The 14,260-nt window shown below is 34.8% G+C and overlaps 2 protein-coding genes and 1 long non-coding RNA gene across 3 annotated transcripts; 2 read left to right on the forward strand and 1 right to left on the reverse strand.

Moving 5' to 3' along the window:
• Positions 1-1,539: 1,539 nt before the first annotated feature.
• On the forward strand, positions 1,540-3,646 carry LOC146923199 (uncharacterized; the record flags this gene model as incomplete). The annotated part of the gene is made up of 5 exons (XM_085711668.1): positions 1,540-2,415; positions 2,523-2,670; positions 2,725-2,858; positions 2,904-3,446; positions 3,572-3,646. Coding segments are annotated over 5 exons (1,776 nt in total), but the record flags the coding sequence as incomplete, so codon positions are not given.
• A 446-nt stretch (positions 3,647-4,092) lies between these two features.
• On the forward strand, positions 4,093-4,572 carry LOC146923200 (uncharacterized). The gene has a single exon (XM_085711669.1). The coding sequence runs from the start codon at positions 4,093-4,095 to the stop codon at positions 4,570-4,572; it is 480 nt and encodes a 159-aa protein (XP_085567795.1).
• A 7,891-nt stretch (positions 4,573-12,463) lies between these two features.
• Positions 12,464-13,273, reverse strand: LOC146923201 (uncharacterized). Its single transcript, XR_015010893.1, has 2 exons — positions 13,061-13,273; positions 12,464-12,905 (listed from the first exon to the last, which is right to left on the reverse strand). It is a non-coding gene; the product is annotated as an uncharacterized LOC146923201 (long non-coding RNA).
• Positions 13,274-14,260: the final 987 nt, after the last annotated feature.

A 14,260-nucleotide genomic window follows, 5' to 3' on the forward strand; every position in this document is an offset into this window, starting at 1 on the left:
TATGTATCTTTGATCTATTTTTTTCCAACGCATTCACAACGAAAACGATCCAAATAAAGGGTCTGGTACAGTTCGGACTTTACACTCCGGACAAACTGCATACGTTCCGGATTGTATAATCCGGAAACACTCAGTAACATTTAGGCCGGTGACGTTTCACCAAAGGTTAGGCCGGTTAGTGGAGTTTGAATGCATTTTTTTACTGTTTTGAATGTGGAACACGTTTTATTTGACTGTAATTGAGACCTATGACTTATATAAGGCTATAAAAAGGCTTCCTTCATTCTTCTTCACCTCCTTTCTTACATTTTCTTCAAAAATTTTAAGTTTTTTAGGTAGCTTTTAGGAGTGTTTGTGGTGTCATGGTCATTGTTGACCGCTCATACGACTCCTGCGATTGCATTGCAGCTTATGCGGGGGTCGTATAACGGTCAACAGAGACCCTTGACATCAAAGAAAGACACAAAATATTCATATCGTATATGGCCGGATTTTATATTCCGGAAGTTACTAACAATCTTGTCCGGAAAACATAATCCGGACCAGGGGTATTTTTGGAATTTTTGCAGGGCGCACGAGAAGGCCATAGGGTGGGAAAAGTAACACTCTCATAATGATGGTATAAACCATTCCCAACGGTCATAATATTGTCCATATTCTCTCATTTAGTTCAATCGCAAATCCAAACTTTAGTCACAAAATAAATGTCATAATTATTTAGTTTGAAATCATTACTTCATTTATTTGAAATAATAATCAATATAATTTTTTTAATAAAAATTAGAATTACTACAAACCATTGCCATAAGTGAATTAGAGTAAAGTCAACAAACAAAATAATTTTACATATCATATAAGCATACAAAATAGAAGGTCGTCCTGCTTTAAAAAGAGATTTACTTTTCCCACCCTGTTGCCTTCTTGCGCGCCCTGTGATTTTGACCAAAATACCCTTTGTCCGGATTATATAATCCGGACAGAATTTGGATCATGTAATCCGAAATGATTAGCAAATCACCCTGCTTCATGTGACTTGTGAAACTTGGGGTTGGTAAGGGTTAAAGACAATCCGGAAAACTTTGTCCGGACGCAGTAGTTACCTTCCGGACTACAAACTCCGCACACCCTGTATTTAAAATGAGCGGGAAAAATAGACTTTTTTTTTTCCGGAAAATGTAATCCGGATAGCTAAGTTATATATAGTTTTCCAGAACCTAGCTGAAGCAGACCACCTTTATCACAAACACTCCCTACACCTCTAAAAAACACTCCATTAGTGCGAAAATATGGTTTGGAGCAGCAATCTGGCTATCAAGGGGGGTTAACATCATCATTTTCGTCTTAATGCAAAGGTAATGTGTATATAAACCTTCCCCTAGTCGATTTTTAAGCGATTCACTTTTGATCACGCTGCATGATCTGTACTGTATGGTTCCGAAAATTTCATTCCGGACTGTATTCAAGCGTTTCAGATTACGATTTTCGGATCGCATCAGTGCAAAAACTGTGTTCATTTTCTGACTCTGCTTCGTACTGTTTTCAGTCATGGTTGTTCCTGGTAATGCCCCAAATGATGTTCCACCTCAGAATGAACCTCCTATTGTGTTGCCGTTTCTTTTACTTGAAGATGCGCATGATTCCGGAAATCCCCCACCACCACTACCGAAACTTGAAATTTGTCTAGGCGGTTCGAAAGTAGAGGATGCTCCTCCTCCTATTCCTCCTATTGTACCACCTCCAGTTGTTGCTGTTTGTATTGACCAGCGAGAACATTTTACCACCAAACACAACTTTGCAACACGAAATGATTTGTTGGAGTGGGTTCGAGAGAAATCTAGGAATCTTAGTTTTTCCACTGTTATTGGTAAATCCGATAACGATGGCAATGGAAGAAGCGCATTTGTTACTTTGATAAGTGAAAGGGGAGGTTCATACACCGAGTACAAGAGAAAGAGTCGGCGCGAGATAGCTGGTTCGGTTAAATGCGAGTGTCCGTTTCGGCTGAGAGGTTACTTGTTGACTGCTGGTGATTGGAGCCTCAAAGTTGGTGATGGTAGACACAACCATGACATGGCAGATGTGTTGAAAGGTCATAAAATTGTCGGTCGTCTAAACCCAAATGAACGTGTTCACCTTGAAGAGATGGTGGATTCAAACGTTCCTCCGAGGCAAATGCTTACCAACATAAAGAAGAGGAACTGTACCACTTCAACTACCATCAAACACGTTTATAATGCTACTTACAGGTATAGGCGGTCCATTAGGGGTACGAGGAATGACATTCAACATCTCTTGAAGTCTTTGGTTGATAATGGTTACGTTTATCATTGTAGAAAGTATCATGATTCTGATGAAGTCAGTGATATTTTTTGGGCACATCCCGATTCTATCAAGTTGTTCGACACGTTCTCCACGGTGCTTGTGTTGGATTCCACATACAAGACAAACAAGTATAGTCTTCCACATACAAGACCTCTACCATGAAAACATTCTCTATTGCTTTTGCCTATATGATGTCTGAGAGGCAAGACAATGTTTATTGGGCTCTTGAGAGGTGTCGTGAGATGTTGCACTCCAAAGATCTCTATCCCAAAGTAGTTGTGGCTGATCGGGACAATGCTTTGATCAATGCTGTGGAAAAGGTTTTCCCTAAAGCCACTACTCTGTTGTGCTCATATCACATTGGACAAAATGTGAGAGCAAAGTGTAAATTGGATTGCAAAGTGAAAGATGTCAAAAGCAAGAATGGGGAAGCGATCAAGCCTGCTTCGGTGGTGAAGATTGTGATGGTTGTATGGTTGGATATTGTTGACTCCGAAACAGAGGAAGCATATATTGAAAATTGGACCCGGTTCAACGTTGTATGCACAAAGTTTCCTAAGTTTTTGGATTATGTTGAAAAGACAATTTTGGATCCGGTTAAGAAGAAGTTTCTGAAGTTTTTGGTTGACAAAAACCTTCATATGGGGAATACTACAACAAACAAAGTTGAATCTGCACACGCTCGGTTGAAAAAGTATCTGAGTAGTAGTATGGGTGATTTGAGTAAAAATTGGAAATCCATTCATGACATGCTAGAGTTGCAACTTACCGCAATACATGCTTCGTTTCAGACGAGCATTATCATGCTTGAACATCGGTTCAAAGACAAGGATTTGTGGTCTAGGTTGATCCGGAACATTTCAAGGGAAGCTTTGCATCATCTCGTAGTGGAGTATAATAAAGCACTTAAAATTGGTACGGATAAATCAAGATGTGGTTGTTTGAGTTTGATCACTTATGGATTACCGTGTGCGTGTATGATAGCTTTGAAGATTAAGAACGGCACCGCCCTCCGTTTGGAAGAAATTCACACCCACTGGAAGAGGTTGAGGTTCGAGTACGAGGTTGACCCGAAGCTTCAAAAAGCAGACATCTCTCTATTGCCAGAATGTGATATTCTTCAGGTATTTTTTTCAAAACTGTCTCAGTTTATGTTCTGCCCAGGATTTCTGTTTCTGTATTCTGTACTGGTGTAATCCGGATTATATAATCCGGACATAATTGATGGGTTCCGGATTATATAATTCAGAGAGGTAGCGCAAGTGCATTTAAGGCTCATGCAAAGGGTGTATCGGGAAGTTTCGGATTTTATAATCCGGATTAACTTATGTATTTTGGAATATAAAATCCGGACGGTATCAGTAGTAGTAATAGAATGCATGTTTCTGACTGTTTTCCATCAACACCGATTACAATATGAAGGTGCATTTGAAAGAACAATTCCGACAATTGTTTTACGGAAAACCACCTTTATGCGCCCACCGCCAAATAAGGTCACCACCAAATGAGCTTTAAAGAAAGATAAGCAAAGCATTCGATCGACAAGGCGGTCCCCTTCCCTATGGGAGATTGTTGACTCCCAGGAGCAAGAAACATAGGGTTCACAGACACGGTCAACAGGGACGAGTAGAAAGAGTGCACGAAAAAGCAACATGTCTCCTACTCCCTAAGCCAATTCCAAAAAATCCGAAGAAGCCAACACCCGTTGAAGTCCACATACCACACAAAGACCAAATTCCAATTAGGATGCATTGATTTATTGAAAATGTTATGGATGTACTCGGTGATGGCCATTGTGGGTTCCGAGCAGTTGCGGTCCTACGTAACTTGACTGTTGATGATCACACATTAGTCCGGTACAACCTTTACAAAGAGCTTATCGGTGTAGAAAATGCCCGTTATCGGAGGATGATTAATGATGATAGGCGATATAAAGAGGTTTTAGACGATCTATCCTACGCCGGTATTGGCAATGCACTACGGGATAAATGGATGACAATGCCAGATATAGGTTTCCTCATCGCACAGAAATTCAACCAAGCGGTTTTTCTGTTGTCCATTGGGTTAGGGCGCTCGGCAACCTATTTCCCTCTATGTGGTCCACCGCTGCCGCCAAGTATCTCTCCGTTGATGTGTCCAGCATATGTGAATGACAACCATTTTATGGCATTGAAATTGAAGGATGATTGTCCGATTCCTCCCACTTGCAACCTATGGAGACAATACCATCGAGAGGATGCAGACAGTTAGCCTGATAGATATGTGATAAGTGTTTAAAAGTGATATATTTCATATAGGAGTTTAGGCATTTTAGTGACTTGTTTTGCAAGTTTCTCTATGGAAAACTCCAATTATTGTGTAAATATGTCATTTATGCTTTTGAGCCTTATTCTACCCTTTTTGTGCAGGAAAATACAAGCAAGGATAAAGAAATGTCAAAGTTCAATGTCCTACGCTATTAGCGTGTCCTACGCTATTAGCGTGATGAAGAAATGCCCAAGGTCAGAGAGATACGCCATTAGCGTACCTGGGGCGTAGGATCTGGAGCACTATTGAAGAGTACGCTAATAGCGTATTCTGAGCTATTAGCGTACAAGCTCCCGAGAGCTACGCCATAGGCGCACCTGGAGCGTGGCTGTCATGAAGAAACACGCTATTAGCGTGGATTACGCTATAAGCGTAGAAGCTCCAGAGGACCACGCTATTAGCGTAGCTGAAGCGTAGAAGCAGGGCAAGGCCAACGTGGCACAAGCCCATTGGCCAGATTATAGGCCGACATACCACGCTATTAGCGTAATCTGCGCTATTAGCGTAGGTGCAAAAACACAGGCACATATAAATAGCATTCTTACCTCTCTTTTAGGTCATTCACTATTCCATTGAAACATTTTTATACATTTCTAGAGAGAGGTTAGAGCTATTTCATAGAGAGAAACACAAAGCAAGTGATTAAGGAGTAGATTCAACCCTAGATTCATTGAGACATCAAGGATCTTGGCATGGAATCTTCATCTTTCCTTCATTCCTTGCATTAGTTTACATGTCTATGTGTAACTATCACCTTCTTTGTAGTATTGAGGTAACAACCAAGCTATTATGTAATCTTTTGATCTTTTAATATATAAGGTTCTAGCTTAATGATTCAATATTGTTGTTATTCTTGCTTTTAATGCTTTCAAAGAGATTCAAGATGATTTGGACACAAACTCTTGAATCTAGAACTAGAATAACAATCTATCTTATGTTATATCACTCTTGACAAGTTTGTAAACCTTTGATAATTACTTTTAATCAAGATTTTAATGCTTTCGGATACTTAATCAGGCTGGACACGGTCGATTAAGTTATCCGATCGACTTTGTTATCGTTTAAGGAATTTGGACACGAATGTTTAAACGCTAACTTGGAAATAACGATGTCGCTTTGGACACGAAGGATGTTGTAGAAATGATTGTAATAATATTGGTTATAAAGCTAGAATTTGTTAATCGATCGAGAGATTGCTGCTGTTATGCTTGCTCGTTATCTTATACCGCAAGCGAAATAGTTCGATACCCTCTCGTTTTTACTTTTGTAATCTATGGATATAGTGTTACAAACAAACAAATTATATCCAAACCCTTAATGTGAACTATTGTGAAAATGCTTATAATTAACGTAACTCCCTGTGGAAACGATCCTATATATACTCACGTGTACATAGTTATATGACATGTAGGAAAAATCTTACATCAATATGTCAGCCGGATGGTAGATTATAATGAGCTAAGTCGGACGGCGGGTCAAGCGGTGGTAGAAGATGATGAAGAATTGTACATTATTGATGATAGCTCCATTGATCTTTCGGCGCCATTGATGATAGCTCCATTGATCTTTCGGCGCCATAGATTAGATATATATCATTAGTTTAGTTGAAATGTATATCATTAAGTGAAATGTGTAATGATATAAATTCAACTCTTTTTGGTATAATGATATATATATATATATATATATATATATATATTATCATTTTTTGATATAATATTTAAGTTAATTGCCTTTTATACATACAAATATAATGATTTATTGAAATCCAATGATAAAAACCACAATGACATGCAAATCTGTTTCAGTTCTGTGTACTGGTGAACTCCGGATTATACAATCCGGACGTATCCGGATTATAAAATCTGGAATGCTCCGAAGGTAATTTTGAAAAAAAATAGGGCGCGCGAGGAAGGGCACATGGTGGGAAAAGTAAATCTCCTTTAAAAATATTTGTCCAAGGCCTACAACTTATTCGGGTTGGAGGGTCGATCAATATGGGCTAGCCCATTTTGACGGTTAGATTTGGTAAGAAGAGCAAAATATTGGGAAATTATATCATATACCCCTTCACTTATACTTTCACCCCTACAAGTAAGAAGAAAATTTCAATTTTACCCTTTATATCATTGGATTTCACCCCCACAAAGCTGATTCCATCTCTCTTCCTTCTCCTTCACCATTTCAATTTTTCTGATTCTCCTTGTTTTTCTTATATGATTTCAACACATAACCTTTAGTTTTCTTATTAATCCTTCCTTCAATTTTGCATCTACGAATGTTTTTACCTTACAACACGGGAAAGAATAATGGTTTACAAAATAAATTTCCCCAAAATGAAATTGATCTATGATTCCTCTTTATTCTACAATGCTCTTTTCAATTTTTTATTTCAATAAAATTTGTGTTTGATTTCATCAAATTACTATTATCATGTGCAAGCAATACCATTTAATTTAATGGATTATCAAAGCTGCGAATTTGTACTAACATAGTTACATGGGAGATAATTGGGTGTTGCAAAATACAATCTGCAAGTTATCAAGAGATTTATTCAAATACTAGGAAACTTTTGGCACAGAAAATGTATTTTGTAGGGGTGTGAAGTCAAATGACAAAAGGGTAAAATTGGATTTTTAAATAATTTGTAGAGGTGAAAGTATAAGTGTAGGGGTATATGGTAAAAATTCCAAAATATTGTCTTGGCTATCCCGAGTAGTACCATTCAAACTTGGGACAAGTCAGAAGAGAAGTTTTTGAAGCGATTCTTTTCGGTGATTAAGTTTACGGAGAAACGTGCTGAAATAACCAATTTTAAACAAGGTCACGACGGAGCATCATATGGCATTTTTGGCTATGTTTTAGTAATCTTCTTTGTATTTGAAGGCAAATAAGTTGAGAGATAAAGAAGTTGTCAATGGTTTGAGGAACATATTGTATTGTTTTCACTCAATTCGTTGTAATTCACTTTTATCATAGATCATGAAACTCCATAGGTGTTTTGAGTGTTTTGTAGTGAGAAATCATGTAAATCGACAAATCAAGACATCACATGAATTATCAAGGATATGAAGATTGAAGTCAACGGTTCTTAGAAGGTTTTTGAAAACATTATAAAGTGAAGAAAATTCATTTCAAGTTCCTAGGAGTTTCCACACGGAAGAAAGATTGAAAACGGGAGAAAAATGCAAGAATTCACACCTAGGAAGCTGCCTCAAGCGCCATTAGCGCTTGGCCATGCGCCATTTGCGCCCCAGTAGGTGCCATCTGCACTTGGCTATGGGAAGAAATTGCATGCAGCTTGTGTTTCTAAGCTGGATCGGTGCAAAAAACCCAATTTTCTTCTCCTAAACCCTAGTTAATTATTTTCTATAAATAGAGACTCTTGCACACATTATTATACATTCAGAACACTGACAATTCAAGGCAAGGTTGCACACATTATTATACATTCATAACACTGACAATTCAAGGCAAGGGACAAGCATCAAAGCTTCAAGGCAAGATTTCTCTTATAGGATTGTGTTGCACACTTATTTAGCCCAATTTTTTTTAAATGTTTTGAACACTATATTTAGTGATAATAACAACTAGATTAGATTGATGCTAACTTTCCTTCAAACCATTGGTTGGCAATATGGACACAAAACCAAAGTAGCACCAAGTAAATCCAATCTAGTTGTTATTATCACTAAATATAGTGTTCAAAACATTAGAAAAATTGGGCTAAAATCATAAAGGCACAATACATTTGCTTTAATAAGGAAACATCATAAAGCAAAGACTTCTTAATAAAAAAAGATTAAGCTTTTGTTGGGAAATTATGTTGATTGATTAAGAAGTCTAAGCATGTTCTTATCAAAATCCCATGTTATAAATTTATATATGATTTCAATAATTTGTTACATGAAAATTTGTATGAACCATTACCAGAGACTGTTCTAATATTGCTCGTATTTAAATAAATGTATATGAACCATTAGTAGTTTAAATTTGTATGAACCATTAGTAGTCAAAATTTAAATAAATGTGTGATCCTTACCCTTGTTAGAGCTACCAATCTGACAAAAACTGAGCTTAAATCAGGGTCAAATAATAATTTAGAAGCTAATTATTGGTGCAGCAAAAGGATAAAATAAAGGTGAGAGAAGAAAAATAAACTTGTAACTATAGACTTCAAGTCAGTATAAAATTAATTCAAAATAGTTGTAGGTAAAATAACTTTCAAGGGTGAAAAAAATATACAATTGAAAGAAATACATTTGATTTGAAACATATGAATATTCGTAGAACAAAAACCATTGTTCTTCAGCCCAAGAAATTTTTCTATTGTTTTCTAAAAGTGTTTTGATAACCTTAATGCATGATACAATAAAAGTGACAAATGTATAATCGAAAAGTAATTAAGACATCTCTCTAATCTTTATCCATGGGTTAGAAAGCTTCACCATCACCCTCATCATACACTGATTTTAAAAACACTAATAACATTTTTCCCAAGCACTCTCAATGCTCTTTGATAAAATTAGTTTTTAATCAACATTAAAACTGAATCACAAAATATCTAAAACAAACATATAAATAACATTGGTAATCCTTTATGTATAGCGTTGCCCATACTGGACACCTAAACAAACTTGCATCAAAATTTTTGAAAGGGCGACATTGCCAACTTTTCCCACTCTCTATACTTAGCTCTATTTCATTCATTACTTTCTCCAACAACTTCTCATTATAAATTTTATTTCACATTTAACTAATCATATTTTTCCTTTCAATTTCTCAGACTAATTTAACAATGAGTCTCTAGCACACGAATAGGGGAAACTACTACCATCAGTATCAATCACACAAACAGTGTTTAGTAAAAATACAACCAAAGAAAGTAAGGTCTTCTCTTAATATAAAATTCAACATTGTAAGTAAGTAATTACATGGTGCAAAAGCTTCTGCAATTAAACATCTAACTTTGTTAATCCAAATTAAAAATCTAAGAAATGCCATAAAATTATGGATTTCTGGTGTAAGGGGGTGGTCATGGTTCCCAAACCATACGCACATAATAACCGATAAAATGGACTGAATTTAACAACAATTTTCTCAAACCGGTTGGAGAAACACATGATCGGTTTTATAACCGGATTTTATTCAAATAATTGGTTTTGTTCAAATGTGTTTCTTGTCTCTTGACGCAAAAAAACAAAAACAATAACAAAAAACTTGCTTATAAAAAGCCTGAAGTTATATAATCACTGCGATGCGATATCGTTCCAGACCATTGCGACAATTAATTTTGACTTATGACTCAAAATCAAATTAGTTTTAGAGTATTTGTTTGTCAATGGTGGCATCCACCGTAAATTCAATTTTATCCATAACAGTATCTATTTTAACCATACATAAATTCAATTTTGATTATTTTTTCATGAAGTTTTCATAAGGATATTTGGCAACAAAAGCAAAAATCAACGATAACATGCCTTCTTTTTCTTTTGGAGAAGCAAAAACAATTATATAAGACCATATGCAATGGGCTTGTTTAATGTGAGTTTCAACAGGGTATTGCCTTTCCAATGGTGTGTTTAATGCATGTTGAATAATGACATGGATGATAGAGAAGATGAATGCATTCAACACAATTTAATCCTGCCGAACTGTCATGTGGCGACGTTTTATTGGACAGAATTGGGAGAGTGTTGCACACGCGCCGACAGAGGGCGTGGAAAGCAGAGAACAGAGAGAGAAGAAGAATTGTGGAATGATGAGGGACACGTGTAGCTTTATGATTGGTTGCCCGGATTGTTATAATTTTAATAATTAGACCTCAATTATTTCATTGTAAATTAATTTAAAAAAAATAATAAAAAATATCAAAATTCATGATTCTTTTTTCTCTATAAATAGAGACTTGGTTCATTTGATTTGGACACAGAAAAAAAATCAAATTTTTCACTATATTCTTCTTATTATTATCTTTCTATTAACAAACTAAGTGAAATTTTAATCTTCTTTTTAGTGAAATGGATCCCAAAAATAAAAATAAATTATTTAAATAATTGTTTTTCAAATTTTTTTCAGTGTTTCTTTATTTTAATTTAATTATAATCGATAATTGTAATTTTATGTAATTATAAAAACAAAAATATAAAATTAAATAAGAATAAGAAATAAAAGGTGGTGGGGTAGAGTGTTGAATGAAAAAAACCATTGAAGAGGTTAAAGTTGAATGAGTGTTGAATTAAGAGAGAGAAGATGATGTGGAGTGTTGGGAATTGAAAAAGTGGGTGTTGAAGGGTGTTTAATGTAGGTGACCATTGTAAATGGTCTTGACCATATGCAATGGGCTTGTTTAATGTGAGTTTCAACAGGGTATGCCTTTCCAATGGTGTGTTTAATGCATGTTGAATAATGACATGGATGATAGAGAAGATGAATGCATTCAACACAATTTAATCCTGCCGAACTGCCATGTGGCAACGTTTTATTGGACAGAATTGGGAGAGTGTTGCACACGCGCCGACAGAGGGCGTGGAAAGCAGAGAACAGAGAGAGAAGAAGAATTGTGGAATGATGAGGGACACGTGTAGCTTTATGATTGGTTGCCCGGATTGTTATAATTTTAATAATTAGACCTCAATTATTTCATTGTAAATTAATTTAAAAAAAATAATAAAAAATATCAAAATTCATGATTCTTTTTTCTCTATAAATAGAGACTTGGTTCATTTGATTTGGACACAGAAAAAAAATCAAGTTTTTCACTATATTCTTCTTATTATTATCTTTCTATTAACAAACTAAGTGAAATTTTAATCTTCTTTTTAGTGAAATGGATCCCAAAAATAAAAATAAATTATTTAAATAATTGTTTATCAAAAATTTTTCAGTGTTTCTTTATTTTAATTTAATTATAATCGATAATTGTAATTTTATGTAATTATAAAAACAAAAATATAAAATTAAATAAGAATAAGAAATAAAAGGTGGTGGGGTAGAGTGTTAAATGAAAAAAACCATTGAAGAGGTTAAAGTTGAATGAGTGTTGAATTAAGAGAGAGAAGATGATGTGGAGTGTTGGGAATTGAAAAAGTGGGTGTTGAAGGGTGTTTAATGTTGGTGACCATTGTAAATGGTCTTGACCATATGCAATGGGCTTGTTTAATGTGAGTTTCAACAGGGTATGCCTTTCCAATGGTGTGTTTAATGCATGTTGAATAATGACATGGATGATAGAGAAGATGAATGCATTCAACACAATTTAATCCTGCCGAACTGCCATGTGGCGACGTTTTATTGGACAGAATTGGGAGAGTGTTGCACACGCGCCGACAGAGGGCGTGGAAAGCAGAGAACAGAGAGAGAAGAAGAATTGTGGAATGATGAGGGACACGTGTAGCTTTATGATTGGTTGCCCGGATTGTTATAATTTTAATAATTAGACCTCAATTATTTCATTGTAAATTAATTTAAAAAAAATAATAAAAAATATCAAAATTCATGATTCTTTTTTCTCTATAAATAGAGACTTGGTTCATTTGATTTGGACACAGAAAAAAAATCAAGTTTTTCACTATATTCTTCTTATTATTATCTTTCTATTAACAAACTAAGTGAAATTTTAATCTTCTTTTTAGTGAAATGGATCCCAAAAATAAAAATAAATTATTTAAATAATTGTTTTTCAAATTTTTTTCAGTGTTTCTTTATTTTAATTTAATTATAATCGATAATTGTAATTTTATGTAATTATAAAAACAAAAATATAAAATTAAATAAGAATAAGAAATAAAAGGTGGTGGGGTAGAGTGTTGAATGAAAAAAACCATTGAAGAGGTTAAAGTTGAATGAGTGTTGAATTAAGAGAGAGAAAATGATGTGGAGTGTTGGGAATTGAAAAAGTGGATGTTGAAGGGTGTTTAATGTTGGTGACCATTGTAAATGGAGTAGAAAGCAACAAATGCACCTACGAAGGCCACATTCCCCACCATTGAGGACAGATTGTAGTATAAAAATAATTTGACTTAAAAAAAACATTATAAAAGCAATTTATTTTATAGATGTGGCTAAAGTGCCTCTTCAAAAAAAGATGTGGCTAAAGTGAAGTGAGACAGGTACGAATTTGGATATGGATTTTCAGTCGTTCAACCGGTTGCAAAACCAAATTGAATACAACATAATCAGTTTTTTTGAACACGATTTAGCTATGGTTACGGAACATATACCTTGAGATGAAGCACTCTGCTGCCAATACACATCCCTTTAATTCAACTTTGAACCTGCACATAGAAATAAAAACTACCCTAATTAGAAATTTCAAAAACATGAATCAATTCAAATGAATCCGATGTAGCTAAAATATGTCCCAAAAAGAAGTCACAAAACGAAAATTAAGAGAGAACATAAGGATTCATAAAGAGAATGGTAGAAGAACCTTGAATATGTTGATGTGGTACACGTGTTAGATGAGGAAATTATTCATGGTGTGCTATGCAGAAACGATTCCAGTTGCGGGCGTATTATTGTTTTCTTCTGGGGGAACGATTAGAATAAATAGAGAGGATTGAAGATGGTTTCAGCAAAAAAGGGGAAACTCTAAATTGGAAAACCCTATACAGAGCAAAAATAGAAACAACGCCGTTTTCTTGAAGACTTTGTTTGCGAGTTGGGTTTTGGAGGGGAATGGAGGGGAAGGAAAGGCTTACGGAGAGGTAAACCCTTGTTTGCGAGTTTTAAAAAACAAGGGAAAGGTTTTGGAGGGTTTAGAAGGGCTTCATTTGTTCAATTTTAAAGTCCCCAAATTGGAGGGTTTTGGGGGTTTTAAAGTTCCCCCAAATTGGAGGGTTTTGGGGGGGTTAAGCATACAAATTGACAATTTTGCCCTCATAATAATTCAAATTGACAATTTTAGATATAACAGAATTATTACGATCTCTTTTCAAAACAACTTTTTCTAAACAGCTTATTTATCAAAAACAGCTTATTACAACCTCTTTTCAAAAAACAACTTATTTATGCAAATTAGCTTTTAACGACCTCTTTTTCAAAATCAGCTTATTCATCAAAACCAGTTTATTACGACCTCTTTTTCAAAAACAACTTATTGAAAACAGCTTATTTATCCAAAACAGCTTATTACGACCTCTTTTAAAAAAACAGCTTATTCAAAACAGCTTATTTATGCAAAACAGCTTATTACCACGTCTTTTTCAAACACAGCTTATTCAAAATAGCGTATTTATCCAAAACAGCTTATTACAACCTCTTTTCAAAAAACAGCTTATTCAAAACAGCTTATTTATGCAAATCAGCTTTTAACGACCTCTCTTTTAAAAAACAACTTATTCAAAACAGCTTATTCATCCAAAAACAGCTTATGACGACCTCTTTTTCAAAAACAGCTTATAAAAAACAGCTTATTCATCCAAAACAGCTTATTACAATCTCTTTTTCAAAAAAAAAACTTATTCAAAACAGCTTAATACGATCTCTTTTTCAAAAACAACTTTTTCAACACAACTTATTTATACAAAACAGCTTATTACGACCTCTTTTTCAAAAACAACTTATTGAAATCAACTTATTCATCCAAAACAGCTTATTACAATCTCTTTTTCAAAAAAACTTATTCAAA

This window comes from Medicago sativa, chromosome 5 (assembly GCF_051527215.1).
Source record: "Medicago sativa cultivar Bolivia chromosome 5, Bolivia_mono, whole genome shotgun sequence".
NCBI classification, from domain to species: Eukaryota; Viridiplantae; Streptophyta; class Magnoliopsida; order Fabales; family Fabaceae; genus Medicago; species Medicago sativa.